The sequence below is a fragment of the Pseudorca crassidens genome, chromosome 9 (genome assembly GCF_039906515.1).
Source record: "Pseudorca crassidens isolate mPseCra1 chromosome 9, mPseCra1.hap1, whole genome shotgun sequence".
NCBI classification, from domain to species: Eukaryota; Metazoa; Chordata; class Mammalia; order Artiodactyla; family Delphinidae; genus Pseudorca; species Pseudorca crassidens.
Genome location: NC_090304.1, coordinates 11,648,553 through 11,668,356, shown reverse-complemented (window position 1 = coordinate 11,668,356; position 19,804 = coordinate 11,648,553). Strand labels below are relative to the sequence as shown.

At 39.0% G+C, this 19,804-nt stretch overlaps 1 protein-coding gene and 1 pseudogene across 11 annotated transcripts in view; one reads left to right on the top strand and one right to left on the bottom strand.

The window, feature by feature from the left end:
• The first annotated feature begins 323 nt into the window (after positions 1 to 323).
• Positions 324 to 882, top strand: LOC137231099 (mitochondrial calcium uniporter regulator 1 pseudogene; annotated as a pseudogene).
• Positions 883 to 7,586: 6,704 nt separating this feature from the next.
• Positions 7,587 to 19,804, bottom strand: part of LPXN (leupaxin) — a 45,498-nt gene continuing 33,280 nt past the window's right edge. For all 11 annotated transcript variants that reach the window (XM_067748912.1, XM_067748922.1, XM_067748915.1 and 8 more), the window contains 2 exons: positions 9,170 to 9,318; positions 7,587 to 8,845 (listed from right to left, as the gene is read on the bottom strand). In XM_067748912.1, coding sequence (XP_067605013.1) covers positions 8,576 to 8,845; positions 9,170 to 9,318 — 419 coding nt within the window. In that variant the 3' untranslated portion in view covers positions 7,587 to 8,575. The remainder of the gene's footprint in view (positions 8,846 to 9,169; positions 9,319 to 19,804) is intronic.

Below are 19,804 nucleotides of genomic sequence, written 5' to 3'. Positions count from 1 at the left end.
ACAACTACTGAAGCCCGCACCCTCTAGGGCCCACATGCCACAACTACTGAGCCCGTGAGCTGCAACTGCTGAAGCCCACGTGCCTAGAGCCTGTGCTCTGCGACAGTAGAAGCCACCTCAATGAGAAGCCCACGCACCCCAGCGAGGAGTGGCCCCTGCTTGCCGCAACTATAAAGAAAAGCCCATGCACAGCAACAAAGACCTAATACAGCCAAAAAATAAAATAAACAAATAAATAAATAAAATTAAAAAATGTAAAATAAAAGCTGTCACCATATTTTAACTAAAGTTCAAATACATCAGTCCCAAATGAGCCATAAACCCATGCCTTAGTGTGTTTACTTGAAGGAAATGGGTTTACTACTCGACAAGCAGAAATCGTTGCATCTGCATTGGTCAAGATCATGGAGGCCAACATGGATCTCATCTACAAAGATATGTCACCAAGATGTAGCAGGACATCATTCTTCAGCAGATAATGTCTCAGGTTGCTAATGTGAAAAAGGATATGATTATTATGAAGAGGAGCAAATTTCCATCCTTCAAAGCAGAAAATGAGAAAATGAAACTTGAACTATATCAATTAAAACAAGTTATGGATGAAGTAATAAAAATCAGAAGAGATACAAAATTAGATTTCAGTGTAGAAAAGAGCAGAATCAAAGAACTGTATTCATTGAACAAAAGAAAGCTGCTGGTAATGAGAACAGAAATAGTGATATTACATCTCAGCAAGATCAGACCCCCACTTAGATAGACACTGAGGTTGCTGGCCTCAAAACCATGCTAAAGTTGTACAAGCTTGATAATATTAAACAGTGAGCAGGATCTATATTTATGTGGCTAATGGTAAGTCTGGGACTTTATGACCTGTGTTTATAATAAAGCGCCTATTTAAAAAAAAAAAGATCAAGAAAAAAAAGGATCAACATTTGCCTGTTGATGAGTTTGGAATTAGATAACAGAGTGAAGCCACCAAGCTTATGACCAGAAAGCATGTGGAATTATATCTCTGCCACTGTATCCTTTTAAGTAATATTATGAACTGAATTGTGTCCCACCAAAGTCCATGTGTTGCTTTGCTGTTTGTCTGAAACTAATGCGACATTGTAAGTCAACTATACTTCAATTGAAAGAAAAAATAATCTATGTGTTGAAACCCTAATTCCCAATGTGTCTGTGTTTGGAGATAGGGCCTTCAAAGCGGTAATTTAGATTAAATGAGGCCATAAGGGTGGGACCCTAATCCAAAAGGGCTGTTGTTCTTATAAGAAGAGGCGGAGACACCAGGGAGACACATGCACAGAGGAAAGGACATGTGAGGACAACTGAGAGAAGGTGGCCATCAGCGAGACAAGGAACGAGAACTTAGGAGACGCCAAACCTGTCGACACCTGGATCTTGGACTTCCAGCCTCTAGAACTATAAGAAAATAAATTTCTGCTGTTTCAGTCATCCAGTCTGTGGTGTTTTGGTATAGCACCTCTGGCAAAACTAATACAAGTAATAATGATGCCTGAGAATTTCCCTTGAATTATGGTTAAGCCATTGACAGGCAGTGAACATCATGGCCTTGGAAGGTTCCTGAACTCTTTTCCCTTGGTTCTTTCTGCTTCCTTAACCTGGGTTCGCTGTTTTCTATCTAGGGGAAGCAGCTAACTGGATGGATTTCCTGTGCCATGGAAATCATTCTGTCTTGAGCATTACTTTGTCAATATGTTGCTGCAAAGGAAGATTATTAGCTCACACTGAAGCTCTTCTCCTAATCTCCCAGCATTTTCAATTCCATCAGCTTTCATCCTTATCCCTAAAAAAGATTTCTAAAATCATCCAAAAACAACTAAAAGCCTGCCATGGTTTCACAGTCTCCATGGAAATTCTGCAGAGGGAAGCTATACTGACTTCCTTGCATATCTCTTGGACTATTTTGTTAATGCCTTTTATGTATGGTTCTTGGAGGTTTACAAAGCTCTTTCGCACTTATTATCTTGGTTAATCCTCACAGCAAACCCACGTGGGAGGTATTATTACCCACACTGAGCATATTATGAAACTGAAGTTCGGAGAAGATAAATAGCTTAACTAATGTTTACATAATTTGTAAGTGGTACAATTGGCCTGTGAACTTGGGTCTGTCTGATACCAAGGCTACAGTTCTTGCCACTATACCCCTAAACAACATAGGTTGCACCACTGGATCACCCTTCCTGCCCTGGTGCCCTCACTCATCCCTTGAAAATTCACCTCATGGGACATATTTCTGAGATGTATTTTACACTGTTGAAGTAAAACCTAAGAGAGAGTGTCCCAGGCAAGGGATACTAAACAGACATTGGCCTGGTTCTAGTGCTATCACTAAAATTGAGTGATCTTGGCCGATTCATGTAATTGATCATTTTTCCATAGGTAAAACGGAAATAATAATCCCATTGCCCACTCTCTTCCTCCCTAAGTCCCCTCCACCATTATACACTAGCTGTAAGCTAGTGTAATGCATTAAGCTTTCTAGAACTGGGAACATTTTCAAATTCTGCAAACAAATGGCTTACGACCCATTCCAAATGTGATCATCAGTGACTCGAAGACCTTTCCAGTGAATTTTTTCTTACATGCTTACCTCCTTATAACTTTCCCCAACAGATGCTCTAAGTTTCCATATCTGGTGGTACTCATGGCCAGGGGCACGCTGATGCTTCCTACTGCAAGCACCTGTGACTCAGACTAAAGGCTTTCTTTGGTCAGAAGCATGTCCAGCTTGCATAGAGGGAGGCAGAGGTGGGGTGGGGGGGACTAGCTGGCATCCCATGTGGTCTACAATTAACCTCAGAGGTCACGATGAGTGTTGAGCTCCAACTTCCCCAGCAGCAACCTGTTCATTAACGAACGCTGAATTGGTCCTTTGCTGTCTCATGCCCTCGCCCCCCGCCACCTGTACATCCAGCAACACCCTCCTAAATAGACTATTGCACACGAATTCTAGTCTCAGGGTCCACTTCTAGGAAAACCCAAACTAAAAGACACTCCAGGATGAAAGGTAGTGTCCCCAGGCAATTTGCATAAGGGAATTAACTGAGTGACAGGATCCCCATTACAACCACTGTTCCCCACAGAGTGTGTTGTACGTCACCCTTCTTGTTTCCCCATGTTTCCTTCTTTACTGGAAGCTCTGGAAATTTCACCTTGTCCAACTCACAAGTTCTCTTGTGTATCCCATAACTTTCTCCCCTCCTTCTTTCCCTCTCTTTCAAAATGTTCAGATTATTTTAGGAAAACGTCTCTCTCTCTAAGCTCCCCCACCTTATTTTTGAGCCTCTGATATTTCCTAACTCATATCTGAAAATGCAAGGGCACCAGACAGGGCAAGTCACATTTTCCCAGTGTCATTGGACATGATGAAAACCATCACCCTCAACCTCCAGAGCACTAAAAAGCAACCCTACAATCTCCTCTCAGCATCTCTATAAATGTCTTCTTTGTCTTCCTCAAGCTCTTATAAACCCAATTTTCTTCAAGTACCAACTTTCGGGTAAAGGTAAATATAATTCTCTTATAATTTTCCAATGTTTTTCCTTTTTTGTTTGCAAGTAAGGCATCAAGTTTTTTGAACTATTTTTCACTACAAATACACAGCATTACGGTAACATTAAAGATCTGCTCATTTTCTATGCAGGGGCACGAGACTAAGGAGCTTATATAACACGACTTTCAATACATTTCTGCATCTCAGAGGATGGCAGCACCCTTCCCTCTTTTCTGCCCCCTTAGTGACATTGATACACATTACTCAACTTTACTAACAAATTGGACAGGAACAAGAAGTTTGTTTTCTAAATATATGAGCTATGCACAGGATGCCTCGGACTTAAAATACAGCATTTCACTGTGCTCTAATGTAAAAAGTACTGGGCAGTGAGCAGATAGTTTTTTGATCTATTTGTTTTTCATGGTGACATGCAGTGTACATTCTGTACCACTATAGAGTTTACTCGTTCATTTATTCACAATACTTTAAGTTTACAAAAGGAAGAATATGTCTGTTCTGCTTACTCAATTAATTGGTGACACAATTCCAACTCAAATAGGCTGAAGCAAAAAAAGAAAAGTTACAGCTTCCCAGTCTGACGCTAAGATGCTGATATGCTAAGACTGAGTGGCTCAAAAAAAAAGAAGACATTGCCTCTCCATTATTTCTCTCTACTTTCTTCCATGTAGGCTCTGTTCTCAGGCTCCCCAAGTGATGCTAAAGATACTACTTCTCAGCAGCAAAGGGCTTTTAATATCCTCCGAGCCAGAATCCTAAACAAAACAGGGGCCTCTTTCCCAATAAGTCCAGGGAAGGTCCTGGGGAGCAATCTGATTGGCTTTGCTAGGGTCACATATCTACCCCTGATCCAATCACCTTGATCCAGAAGAACAAAGAACGTTTACTGGTCAGGCCTGAGACTTGGAGCTGAGCGTAAAGTCAGCCCCACCTAAGCACCTGGACTGAAACATGGGAGCCGTGCAGTTCCTTGTGGAGAAACTAGACTGAACAAAAATGGTGCTGAGAAATGTACTTCCATTCTGTTTCATATCCCAAGTTAGCCCCGTCATATAATGCAACATAGCATATCAAAGTCCAAGGGCAATAAAATCCAAAATCAAATTGTCTCACCAACTCTGAGTTAAAGTTTACAGGAAGTAAAGTCCTGTCTGATTTCTTGATTTGGTCATTCTCAGCTATAGGAGTTGTATCATTTACACCCGTGATCTGAGATATCTCTCACTGGAATTGGGATAGTTTTCCCAGGCAGAAATGTTATTCCTAGAATGCAGTATTTGTTGAGATTTGGTGATACCTAAAATAGGGAGGCAAGATGGATTGCTCTCACCAGGATGCCAGCATGTCTATGCAAGTATCAGAATCCATGGCCTGTCAACCTAAATACAGTCACGAGATGTCTTTTCACAGGAAGTTGATTTAAACACTATGCATTTACCGTAACTGGGGAGGAGGAACCTCCTACATTAACAGTATTTTACCGAATAGATTGAGACATTGCTGCCTCTGGGCAAAATTATACATTTGTAACCAGCACAACGCAAGCACCAGCACTGATCTGAGAATTCCTTCTTCCTCCTCCAGGGGATCCCAGTAGGTTTCCATTTCCCCTTTGACCTCTGGGTTGCACTTACATGCTGCCCTGATGGAGAGTTTTATCTAATAACACAACCTCCACAATATTTTGAGGGTAAGTAGTCACCTTTTTAGTTTCATATTTTAGTGGCTGCCACGTCTGCCCTTATTAAGGACCTGCTCACACCTGAGACACTTGCCCCTAGAGAGAGTTGTCACTCCTTCTCACCTTTATTTCAGCTAGAAGATCTCCCTTCTCAGAGTCTCACACTGAAGCTGCTTTTTGATGTTTCTTAATGCCGTGCCCCGCCCCACCCCCAGGGCCTAGGGAAGGTCAGTATCTCTGCCATATGTTGCTTTTAACATTCTGTTCCTGGCTCTCCTCTGCTTTAACATCCTGTAAAGTTCTCAGGCATGTTCCCTCAGGGCACTGGAAAGATCTAGTTTACCTTCCATATTATCTTGAAACTCAGAAGCTCTTTAATATTTTTGTTTTTGAACATAGAGTCATATAAATTCAAGATTGCCCTCATTTTACCAGTACCCAGATTTTTCAATATTCACATCTCCTCCACAGAGCCCCTGTGTTTTTAGAAACTTAGTCCTGCCCCTAACTCTGGAAATGATCTAGTCTGGTTTAAGGCAAGCTGCGTAGTACAATTCCCCAGCAAAAATCACTGGTGGGTACGTGACCTAAGCTAGTACAGTTAGGATGATCTCAGGACTTTTGCTTGCAAAGATAGAGAAAAGTACTCTCTCTCCCTCTGCTGGTCACAAACAGGGAGCCTGTAGCCAGCAGCCATCATACAAGATTACGTGCTAGAACTCGTATAGAAAAAGGATGGCCATCTTTATCGAAGTACCACCTTGGAGGACTCTGTACTTATTCCAAAGAATCATTGGCCAAACTGAGGATTTCCTCCTTGAGAACAGAGTCCCCAATCTATGGCACATTATTTTATAAAAATATATAGCCTCACAGGTGGGAAAAACCTGTCTTTTGAGGGTAGGTTTTACATTTTTCTTTAAATTAATTTTTATTGGAGTATGGTTGCTTTACAATGTTGTGTTAGCCTCCACTGCACAACAGAATAAATCAGCCACACACATACAGGTATCCCCTCCCTTTTGGACTTCCCTCCCATTTAGGTTACCACAGTGCATTAGGTAGAGTTCCCTGTGTCTATATTTTAAAAGCTATAACTTACTGAGAAACAAGAGTCAACAGGTATATATCAGTGTGATAATAGTATTTTTTTAACAGGCGAACTTTAAAATTTTGAGTGGTTTCCTTGTTGCTAAAATCCTGGTTCTGAAGGCAGCATCTCCTTTTGAACAAATCTATAACCACTTACTTTCATCATGAAAAGAAAAAGTTTTCACTTCTTAATTTCACCTTAGTAAACTCTGGTTTTTCTTCGAAACTTTTAAATACATAGATTCTACTGAAATCTCAAAACAGCTAATCCTTAAAAAAAAAAAGTCAGCCCCTGAATGTTCTTTCTTAAGGGTTAAAACCCAAGTTTCCTTTGTCAAATTCCCAAAGCAACCATATTAACACCTGCAAATGACATCACAGAGTCACATGCAGTAAAGAGGATGTTTAGAGATCGAACATATACTTTGCTTAGTCTGGTTCTCAGCCAGCCCAACAGGACAAAAACCCAGCTGCTGGCTCACACTACCTAGGTGACCTCCCACGTAGTTTGGATGCCTTTGGAGTTCCTAACTGTTACTACTTCCTTTTAATTTTCAAAAGCCCCTTATCATCCGTTCCAATAAAGGAGACCAAAATGATACAGCTTAGCAAGAATCATTTAATCCATTTCAGTTCTCCAAGAAATTCTGGGCCCACATTAATAATCTAAAGACACCAACTTCAGCCCTATTTTTAAAAATACCTCCAGTGAAGGAGTTTTCCTCAGTAATTAAAAAAAATTTTTTTTAATATATTTATTTTTGGCTGCGTTGTTGTCTTCGTTGCTGCGCGGGCTTTCTCTAGTTGCTGCTAGTGGTGGCAACTCTTTGTTGTGGCGCACAGGCTTCTCACTGCGGTGGCTTCTCTTGTTGCAGAGCAAGGCTCTAGGCGCTTCAGTAGTTGTGGCTCATGGGCTCGGTAGTTGTGGATTGCGGGCTCTAGAGAGCAGGCTCAGTAGCTGTGGCACACAGGCTTAGTTGCTCTGCAGCATGTGGGATCTTCCTGGACCAGGGCTCGAACCCGTGTCCCCTGCATCGGCAGGCGGACTCTCAACCACTGCGCCACCAGGGAAGCCCTGTACAATTTTACTTATAATATTTTTCAGAGGAAAAAATAATTAAGTGGAGATTTTTTTTAGGTGGGCCTGGGATTTCCTAATTCTAACTGGAAAATGGTGAAATGAGGTTTTATAGCATCTTTCTTCAGAGATGCTCTAAGAACAGCCATCTTGTTTGTCTTTATGAGACAAATATGAATTAAGGAAGATGCATGTTTCATTTTTTCAAACAGCTTTATTGAGATATAATTGATATACAAGAAAATTGGACAAATAGATACAAATTTATGAGTTTGGAGATATGCATACATATGCAAATATGAATTTGGAATTGCCTAGTGGAAATCACTTTTTCCATAGGTAAACAAAGTGATGAAAAACTTTTAAGAAGCTTTGCCATCTTTTAATCAATCACCAAAGTGCAAAAAATAAAATAAAGTGAATGTTATGAGCCCAAATTAAGAGAAAAGTTAGTGACTAGGAGTCCCCCCTTTTAATTTCTTTTGATTTAAACGAAGTGTCCATTGTATGGAAGTAAACAAGAGGTATGATACAAATTTAATTGCACATTGTGCCTAGTATATAACATGGGAAGCAGAAAGTTTATTTACCAAAGTAATATGACATTGAGTCATTAAAACCACAAGCTACTTTATTTATCAATGATGTCAGTATTCAAAGTTGTCCAGTTAAAAATCTACTTTCTCTTGAAAAAGAAATACACTGAAAGGAAATGCAAGGAGCTTAAAAGTGATATCATGATTCCCAATAGCAAGAATAAAGTCTGCAGCAGTGACTGTGAGAAAGTGAGTCACAGGGAAATGCGGGCAGCTTAAAAGACCCAGTTACGAGGGCCAGAAAAGAGAATATCTGAGTAGAGTCATCATAGGGGTGAAAATGGAGAAATGTGAGTAAACCAGTGTGGAATGAATGTGTGCATGTGGAAAATACATCTGCAGAGGCACTAGACAGCAGGTCCCAGATCTAAATTCAAGTACCTGATAAAAAAAAAAAGTAAGGCTTTAAATCAAAACTTAATACCACAAGCCTAGTCATGTAACATCTAGACGTTCCCTTATTTGTTCATCATCTTTGCTTTCTCTGTAAGCCTATTGAGCAGAAGGTCAGTAAGTACAAATGTACTCTTTCCTCTCTTGGTTTAAATTTTATAACAAATCAGAAGAGGGTGTAGGTATAGCTGAGATTACAGTGGGAAGAGCTTATTGAAGCAGGGTTGACAGTAGGTCTTGTCATTCTGCTCTCTGAAGATCCCCTTCGACAGCTGCGTCAGGCAGAAAGCACATACAAAGTGCTCGGGATGGAACTTGTAGCCCATGGCACTGATGCAGCGACCAGTGATGGGCTGCCCACACCCGTGGCAAAGGGTTCCTCGGCGGTGATGGTAGTGGAGTTCACAGAAGGGACGTCCATCCAGTTCAAAGAAGGAGCCAGTAGAAAAACTGCTAAAGCAGTCCTGGGTGGGGTGGTGGAGAGAAGAAAAAGAAAAGCGAGGCAGATGTCAAGCAGTAAAAGCATCAGCAAAACTTCAGCCTTGAAATCCCTGCCAGTTTCCTGCCAGTGCAGGACTTCACTCGGGTTCTTGACAAATAGAGGCTAGAATATTGCCCATCGGCAAGACAGACAAGCAAATGCCCACAATGGAGGCTGTGTTTTGTGTTCCTTTTAAGAAGGCCCCTGTCAAGTTCTCATCCCGAGCTGTGAACCCTCTTACCAGCTGCCTCTCAGAAAGGAGAACCCTGACTTTCCCTAAATCCAAGAGGTAAGTGAGTATACAGACCCCACAGACAAAGCACTCTGGGTGCCACACAGTGTCCATGGCTGAAAGGTAGTTTTCCAGCACTGGGCGGTTGCAGCCACCACACTTGGGTGAGAACATGGCTAAGAAATCCTTCCTGCAATACGGCTTCTTGTCCTTCTCATGAAAGCCTGGAGAGAGAAAAATCAAGGGTTCACTACTGCACTGTGGGAGCTTAAACCAAGTTAGAGACTGAGAAGAGGCCAATAATTTAAACTCTCCCAAACTCAGGGTCTTCATATTCAAAATGGTGCTAATAGATACCTACCCAAAAGGGCTCTTAGAAGAAATATATGAGATAATGCAGGTAAAGCGTTTCCGTATTGTGCCTGGTTCATACTAAGCATTTAATAAGCATTAAGGTCTATTCCTCCTCAGTGCCTTTGTACTGAGTATTCCCTCAGCCTGTACAGTTCTGCTCCAGGCCTTGATATGGCTAGCTTCGCCTTGTGTTTCAGAAATTAGCTCAAATATCATCTTATCAGAGAGGCATCTCTTTAGCCTGTATCTACACTTCATCTTTTTTATTGTCTTTATAACATTTTCCATTATATGAAATTTTGTGGTCTGTCGTACATCAATGGAACATTTGCTCTGAAAGAAACTAGATATTGTTGCTCTGGTCACATTATATCCCTAGTGCCTAATATTTAAAAAATAAAGTACTATTAAGTAATAATTTCCAAATCGATGCAAGATCTAAATATAATAATGAAAACCCTACAAATACTTGAATTAAATATGGATAGGTTCCTCTTTAATTGAGGAATGAGAAAATTGTAATAAAAACGGCTCACATTTCAAAAGCAAGTTAGAGACTAATAAATTTAGCTACATTAAAAATACATATGAATGACTTATGCATGACGAAAAGATATCATAAGCAAAGACAAAGACAAAGGACAAACTGAGGAAAATATCTGATAATTATATCTCAGAAAAATATAGCTAATACAAGAGTTCCTAACTGGATTCATGATTTAAAGTATTTTTTTATAAAATTTTATTATTATTATTATTTTTTTAATTAATTAATTAATTTATTTATTTATTAACATCTTTATTGGAGTATAATTGCTTTACAATGGTATGTTAGTTTCAGCTTCACAACAAAATGAATCAGTTATATATATACATATATTCCCATATCTCTTCCCGCTTGCGTCTCCCTCCCTCCCACCCTCCCTATCCCACCCCTCCAGGCGGTCACAAAGCACCGAGCTGATCTCCCTGTGCTATGCGGCTGCTTCCCACTAGCTAACTACCTTACTTTTGGTAGTGTATATATGTCCATGCCTCTTTATCGCTTTGTCACCGTTTACCCTTCCCCCTCCCCATAGCCTCAAGTCCATTCTCTAGTAAGTCTGTGTCTTTATTCCTGTTTCACCCCTAGGTTTTTCATGACATTTTTTTTTTAAATTCCATATATATGTGTTAGCATACGGTATTTGTCTCTCTCTTTCTGACTTACTTCACTCTGTATGACAGACTCTAGGTCTATCCACCTCATTACAAATAGCTCAATTTCGTCTCTTTTTATGGCTGAGTAATATTCCATTGTATATATGTGCCACATCTTCTTTATCCATTCATCCGATGATGGACACTTAGGTTGTTTCCATCTCTGGGCTATTGTAAATAGAGCTGCAATGAACATTTTGGTACATGACTCTTTTTGAATTATGGTTTTCTCAGGGTATATGCCCAGTAGTGGGATTGCTGGGTCATATGGTAGTTCTATTTGTAGCTTTTTAAGGAACCTCCATACTGTTCTCCACAGTGGCTGTATCAATTTACATTCCCACCAACAGTGTAAGAGGGTTCCCTTTTCTCCACACCCTCTCCAGCATTTATTGTTTCTAGATTTTTTGATGATGGCCATTCTGACTGGTGTGAGATGATATCTCATTGTAGTTTTGATTTGCATTTCTCTAATGATTAGTGATGTTGAGCATTCTTTCATGTGTTTGTTGGCAGTCTGTATATCTTCTTTGGAGAAATGTCTATTTAGGTCTTCTGCCCATTTTTGGATTGGGTTGTTTGTTTTTTTGTTATTAAGCTGCATGAGCTGCTTATAAATTTTGGAGATTAATCCTTTGTCCGTTGCTTCATTTGCAAATATTTTCTCCCATTCTGAGGGTTGTCTTTTGGTCTTCTTTATGGTTTCCTTTGCTGCGCAAAAGCTTTTAAGTTTCATTAGGTCCCACTTGTTTACTTTTGTTTTTATTTCCATTTCTCTAGGAGGTGGGTCAAAAAGGACCTTGCTGTGATTTATGTCATAGAGTGTTCTGCCTATGTTTTCCTCTAAGAGTTTGATAGTTTCTGGCCTTACATTTAGGTCTTTAATCCATTTTGAGCTTATTTTTGTGTATGGTGTTAGGGAGTGATCTAATCTCATACTTTTACATGTAGCTGTCCAGTTTTCCCAGCACCACTTATTGAATAGGCTGTCCTTTCTCCACTGTATATTCCTGCCTCCTTTGTCAAAGATTCCTGCCTCCTTTGTCAAAGATTATAAAATTTTAAAAAAATATAAAATAAAATAGAAAAAATCAATCCCTAAAAATTAAATCAAGTTTAAGCAAATTTAACTTAACTGTATATCAAATTGATGATATGACTAAAGAAAGGCAATGATTCATTCATGTGGCTTTAAAACACAGTATTTTGACTGTATAGTCACACTGGATCTATCCTAAAGACAAAAAGAGCTACAAAGAAATTTTAAGCTTTTTTCAATAATCTTGTTTTTGCAACATTTATATTGATTTCTTTAAAATAATATGGGTAGATTTATAAGAAAGCAAATAATCAGTTATAGTAATTTGGTAATACCCTTGCTAGGCAAGGTTTTCAGTGTGAAAAAAAGATACAAGCATAATATAAAACAATTTCAGTAAAGGAAAAAACCTGTAATCTTATATTAGAAATATCAGTATAGAGATAGTCTCATCCACCAGAGGGCAGACAGCAGAAGCAAGAAGAACTACAATCCTAGAGCCTGTGGAACAAAAACCACATTCACAGAAAAACAGACAAGATGAAAAGGCACAGGGCTATGTACCAGACGAAGGAACAAGATAAAACCCCAGAAAAACAACTAAATGAAATGGAGATAGGCAATCTTCCAGAAAAAGAATTCAGAAAATGATAGTGAAGATGATCCAGGATCTCGGAAAAAGAATGGAGGCAAAGATCGAGAAGATGCAAGAAATGTTTAACAAAGATCTAGAAGAATTAAAGAACAAACAGAGATGAACAATACGATAACTGAAATGAAAAATACACTAGAAGGAATCAATAGCAGAATAACTGAGGCAGAAGAACGGATAAGTGACCTGGAAAACAGAATGGTGGAATTCACTGCTGTGGAACAGAAAAAAGAATGAAAAGAAATGAAGACAGCCTAAGAGACCTCTGGGACAACATTAAACGCAACAATATTCGCATTATAGGGGTCCCAGAAGGAGAAGAGAGAAAGGATCCGAGAAAATATTTGAAGAGACTATAGTCGAAAACTTCCCTAATATGGGAAAGGAAATAGCCACCCAAGTCCAGGAAGAACAGCGAGTCCCATATAGGATAAACCCAAGGAGAAACATGCCAAGACACATAGTAATCAAATTGGCAAAAATTAAAGACAAAGAAAAATTATTGAAAGCAGCAAGGGAAAAAAGGACAAATAACATACAAGGGAACTCCCATAAGGTTAACAGCTGACTTCTCAGCAGAAACTCTACAAGCCAGAAGGGAGTGGTATGATATACTTAAAGTGATGAAAGGGAAGAACCTACAACCAAGATTACTCTAGCCTGCAAGGATCTCATTCAGATTCAATGGAGAAATCAAAAGCTTTACAGACAAGTAAAGGCTAAGAGAATTCAGCACCACCAAACCAGCTCTACAACAAATACTAAAGGAACTTCTCTAAGTGGGAAACACAAGGGAAGAAAAGGACATACAAAAACAAAACCCAAACAATTAAGAAAATGGTGATAGGAACATACATATTGATAATTACCTTAAACGTGAATGGATTAAATGCTCCAACCAAAAGATACAGGCTTGCTGAATGGATACAAAAACAAGACCCATATATATGCTGTCTACAAGAGACCCACTTCAGACCTAGGGACACATACAGACTGAAAGTGACGGGATGGAAAAAGATATTCCATGCAAATGGAAATCAAAAGAAAGATGGCATAGCAATACTCATATCAGATAAAATAGACTTTAAAATGAAGAATGCTAAAAGAGACAAGGACACTACATATTGATCAAGGGATCAAACCAAGTAGAAGACATATCAGTTATAAATATATATGCACCCAACATAGGAGCACCTCAATACATAACGCAACTGCTAACAGCAATAAAAGAGGAAATTGACAGTTAACACAATAATAGTGGGGGACTTTAACACCTCACTTACACCAATGGACAGACCATCCAGATAGAAAAATAAGGAGACAAAAGCTTTAAATGACACAATAGACCAGATAGATTTAATTGATATTTATAGGACATTCCATCCAAAAACAGTAGGTTACACTTTCTTCTCAAGGGCGCACAGAACATTCTCCAAGATAGATCACATCTTGGGTCACAAATCAAGGCTCAGTAAATTTAAGAAAACTGAAATCATATCAAGCATCTTTTCTGACCACAATGCTATGAGATTAGAAATCAATTATAGGGAAAAAAACGTACAAAACACAAACACATTGAGGCTAAACAATACGTTACTAAATAACCAAGAGATCACTGAAGAAATCAAAGAGGAAATCAAAAAATACCTAGAGACAAATGACAATGAAAACATGACGATCCAAAACCTATGGGATGCAGCAAAAGCAGTTCTAAGAGGGAAGTTTATAGCTATACAAGCATACCTCAAGAAACAAGAAAAATGTCAAATGAACAATCTAATGTTACATCTAAAGGAACTAGAGAAAGAAGAACAAACAAAACCCAAAGTTAGCAGTAGGAAAGAAATCATAAAGATCAGAGCAGAAATAAATGAAATAGAAACAAAGAAAACAATAGCAAAGATCAATGAAACTAAAAGCTGGTTCTTTGAGAAGATAAACAAAATTGATAAACCATTAGCCAGACTCATCAAGAAAAGGAGGGAGAGGACTCAAATCAATAAAATTAGAAATGAAAAACGAGAAATTACAACAGACAACGCAGAAATACACCTTAGCATCCTAAGATACTACTAAAAGCAACTCCATGCCAGTAAAGTGTACAACTTGGAAGAAATGGACAAATTCGTAGAAAGGTATAATCTTTCAAGACTGAACCAGGAAGAAATAGAAAATATGAACACACTAATCACAAGTAATGAAACTGACACTGTGATTAAAAATCTTCCAACAAACAAAAGTCCAGGACCAGATGGCTTCACAGGTGAATTCTATCAAACATTTAGAGAAGAGCCATCCTTCTCAAACTCTTCCAAAAAATTGTGGAGGAAGGAACACTCCCAAACTCATTCTATGAGGCCACCATCACCCTGATACCAAAACCAGACAAAGATACTACAAAAAAAGAAAATTACAGACCAATATCACTGATGAATATAGATGCAAAAATCCTCAACAAAATACTAGCAAACAGAATCCAACAACACATTAAAAGGATCATACACCACGATCAAGTGGGATTTATCCCAGGGATGCAAGGATTCTTCAATATATGCAAATCAATCAATGTGATACACCATATTAACAAATTGAAGAATAAAAACCATATGATCATCTCAATAGATGCAGAAAAAGCTTTTGACAGAATTCAACACCCATTTATGATAAAAACTCTCCAGAAAGTGGGCATAGAGGGAACCTGCTTCAACATAATAAAGGCCATATACAACAAACCCATAGCAAACATCATTCTCAATGGTGAAAAACTGAAAGCATTTCCACTAAGATTGGGCACAAGACAAGGATGTCCATTCTAGCCACTCTTAATTCAACATAGTTTTGGAAGTCCTAGCCACGGCAATAGAGAAGAAAAAGCAATAAGAGGAATACAAATTGGAAAAGAAGAAGTAAAACTGTCACTGTTTGCCGATGACATAATATAATACATAGACAGTCCTAAAGATGCCACCAGAAAACTACTAGAACTAATCAATGAATTTGGTAAGGTTGCAGGATACAAAATTAATGCACAGAAATCTCTGGCATTCCTATACACCAGCAACAAAAAATCAGAATGAGAAATTAAGGAAATACTCCCATTTACCATTGCAACAAAAAGAATAAAATACCTAGGAATAAACCTGCCTAAGGAGGTGAAAGACTTGTACTCAGAAAACTATAAAACACTGATGAAAGAAATCAAAGATGACATAAATAGATGGAGAAATACATCATGCGCTTGGATTGGAAGAATTAATATTGTGAAAATGGCTATACTACCCAAAGCAATCTACAGATTCAATGCAATCCCTATAAAACTACCAATGGCATTCTTCACAGAATTAGAACAAAAAATTTTACAGTTTGTATGGAAACACAAAAGACCCCAAATAGCCAAAGCAATCTTGAGAAAGAAAAACGGAGTTGGAGGAATCAGCCTCCCCGACTTCAAACTATACCACAAAGCTACAGTAAACAAGACAGAATGGTACTGGCACAAAAACAGAAATATAGATCAATGGTACAGGATAGAATGCCCAGTGATAAACCCACGCACGTATGGGCACCTAATTTATGACAAAGGAGGCAAGAACATAAAATGGAGAAAAGACAGACTCTTCAATAGGTGGTGCTGGGAAAACTGGACAGCTACATGTAAAAGAATGAATGTAGAACACTACCTAGCACCATACACAAAAGTAAACTCCAAAGGGATTGAAGACTTAAATGTAAGACCAGACACTATAAAACTCTTAGAGGAAAACATAGGAAAAACACTCTTTGACATAAACCACAGCAAGATCTTTTATGACCCACCTCCTAGAGTAACGGAAATAAAACCAAAAATAAACAAATGGGACTTAACTAAACTTAAAAACTTTTGCACAGCAAAGGAAACCATAAACAAGACAAAAGGACAACCGTCAGAATGGGAGAAAATATTTGCAAATGAAACAACAGACAAAAGATTAATCTCTAAAATATACAAACACCTCATGAAGCTCAATATCAAAAAAAACAAACAATGCAGTTAAAAAGTGGGTGGAAGATCTAAATAGACATTTCACCAAGGAAGACATACATATGGACAAGAGGCACATGAAAAGATGCTCAACATCACTAATTAAAACTACAATGAGATATCACCTCACACCATTCAGAATGGCCATTATCAAAAAATCTAGAAACAATAAGTGCTGGAAAGGGTGTGGTAAAAAGGGAACCCTCTTGCACTGTTGATGGGAATGTAAATTGATACAACCACTGTGGAAAACAGTATGGAGGTTCCTTAAAAAACTAAAAATAGAAATACCATATGACCCAGCAATCCCACTACTGGGCATACACCCTGAGAAGATCATAATTCAAAAAGACGCATGTACCACAATGTTCACTGCAGCTACTTACAATAGCCAGGCCATGGAACCGACCTAAATGCCCATCAACAGATGAATGGATAAAGAAGACATGGCACATATACACAATGGAATATTACTCAGCCATGAAAAGAAACGAAATTGAGTTATTTGTAGTGAGGTGGATGGACCTAGAGTCTGTCATACAGAGTGAAGTAAGTCAGAAAGGGAAAAACAAATACTGTATGCTAACACATATATATGGAATCTAAAAAAAAAAATGGTACTGATGAACCTAGTTGCAGGGCAGAAATAAAGAGGTAGACATAGATAATGGACTTGAGGACATGGGGTGGGAGGGCGAAGCTGGGGTCATGTGAGAGTAGCATCGACATATATACACTACCGCATTTAAAATAGTTGGTTGCTGGGAAGCAGCAGCATAGAACAGGGAGATCAGTTCAGTGCTTTGCAATGACCTAGAGGGGTGGGATAGGGAGGATGGGAGGGAGGCTCAAGAGGGAGGGGATATGGGGACATGTGTATGCATATGGCTGGTTTGCTTTGTTGTGCAACAGACACTAACAGTATTGTGAAGCAATTATACTCCAATAAAGATTAAGAAAAAAAAGATTTCTTTTAAATATATAAATATCTCAATCCTGGAAATTAATCCGTACAAATAATTCAAGAGAAGAAGATTCTACGTTTAAAGGTAGTCATTACAGGACTTCCCTAGTGGTGTAGTAGTTAAGAATCCACCTGCCAATGCAGGGGACATGGGTTTGAGCCGTGGTCCAGGAAGATCCCACATGCCACGGAGCAACTAAGCCTGAGCACCACAACTACTGAGCCTGCACTCTAGTGCCCGTGAGCCACAACTACTGAGCTGTGTGCTACATCTACTGAAGCCCGTGTGCCTAAAGCCCATGCTCTGCAACAAGAGAAGCCACCGCAACGAGAAGCCAAGCGCACCACAACAGTAGAGTTGTGGTAGCCACAAGAGTAGCTCCTGCTCGCCACAAGTAGAGAAAGCCCGTGTGCAGCAACGAAGAACCAACGCAGCCACAAATAAATTAATTAATTAATTAATTTAAAAAAATAGATAGTCATTACAACACTACTAAGACACCAGAAGTAATCTAACTATACTATTACAAGCACATTTATTGCAGTTGTTTTCAGTATTTGGAACTATAATGCTTCAATGAACATCTTCAGGCATATAATCCATTATAATTTGTTTACATAAAGAAAGCCCTAAGGGAATAACTGATATTATTTAAGTTATTATTATAAAATTATGAAACAACATGGAGAAATGCTTAAGTTAAAAAAAAGGAATTTCAGATACACTATAACTTTTGTATTCATAAATATTAATAAATGTAGAAAAATATTGGTAGGGCAAATTTTTTGTTGCATTAGGTTAAGAAGGCAATAGATTATAAATGAAATTTTATGCAAAGTCTTCTTATTGTCTTTACATTAAGAAAAAGAAAAATATAATAAACTAATGCATCCTCAAGCACTTATTCAAGTGATATATTCCCTCTGCTTCAAAAATCACTTCCCAAGATACCCAGATGGTTTGGTTCTTCACTTAACTCAGGAGTCTGCTTAAGAGAACAACTGATCAGATCACCCTATTTCAAACAGAACCCTGTCACTCTCCCCACAACCTCTCCTGACACATAGAGCAAGTTAGTTAATTAGTTAGTTAGTTGGCTAGTTTGATTATTGTCTGTCTTTCTCACTAGCATACATGCACCATGAAGGCAGGAACTTTGTTTTTTGTTATTGTCTTCCTAGTACCTAGAATAGTAACTGACACACACATAGTAGCTGCTCAATAAATATTTAACGAATGAGCAGACATGTGAACAATATTACAATAGCAAAATTGAGACCATCAGCTTCAGAAGAGGGTTGCCCCACTTCAAGATTAACTAGAACATGTATAAACAGGTGAACTTTTCTGGAAGAAACTCTCTTTAGCATTTACAAGGAGAGTCTACCTAAAATGAAGAGGACTATTAGCAATCCCATTTGTGCAGGGAAGTACTTTGTACTGGTTCCAACTGAGGGCTCTCCCTACAGTATTAAATCAAAATTAGATTCTTCACAGCATTCCTCCCATTTTACAAGTGAGAAAAGGGAAGCTCAAAGAAATTACGTATAACCAATGTCAGTGGAAGAGCTGAAATTCAAATCTAGGCCTAACTTCAAAGCCTAACTTGGAATGTCACACCCCTAGCTTAAATGCATTCTGACCTTGACCCCTCTGTGGGAACTGAGAGTATTAGCTGAGCCCAAATATCATAAACCAATAACTTTGTAAATATGAGAGCTCTCTAACTGTGCCCCACCAAAATAGCGTGTAAGCAACACATGCACTGTGGATTCGAAAGCAGCCCATCCAAGAAACATTATTTCTAGAAATACGCTTTGACAGTAGCAGCCAGACCCCAAACAGGCAATAGGCATAGCCAGGGTTGGGGCCCAAATCATGTAGCTGCAGTGGTCTGTCATCTGCGGTCACTTCTTGATATGCCTTACCTTGTTCAACTACGCTTTCTTTGAAAAGCAGACAATTTAATAGACTTCTGAGGTCTCTATATCTAAGAATGTAAACTAATCATTTTATAAGCTGTCCTGTATTCTTTTCTACCCCTGACACACAGAAGAGCTCACTTCGCTTTTTCACTTTATCGAAGAATGTCTAAAGTCTGATCAAATACAAAACTGAAAGCAGGCATGGGGGCTCCCTGGTGGCACAGTGGATAAGAATCTGCCTGCCAGGGCAGGGGACGCAGGTTCAATCCCTGGTCCAGGAAGATCCCACATGCCACAGAGCAACTAAGCCCCTGTGCCACAACTATGGAGCCTGCACTCTAGAGCCCATGAGCCACAACTACGGAGCCCGTGTGCCACAACTACTGAAGCCCGCATGCCTAGAGCCCGTGTTCCGCAGCAAGAGTAGACCCCGCTCACCGCAACTAGAGAAAGCCCGCGCGCAGTAACGAAGACCCAACGCAGCCATACATACATACATACATAAGTAAATAGATAAATAAACTGAAAGCAGGCAGTCCTGCTATTTAAGAAAA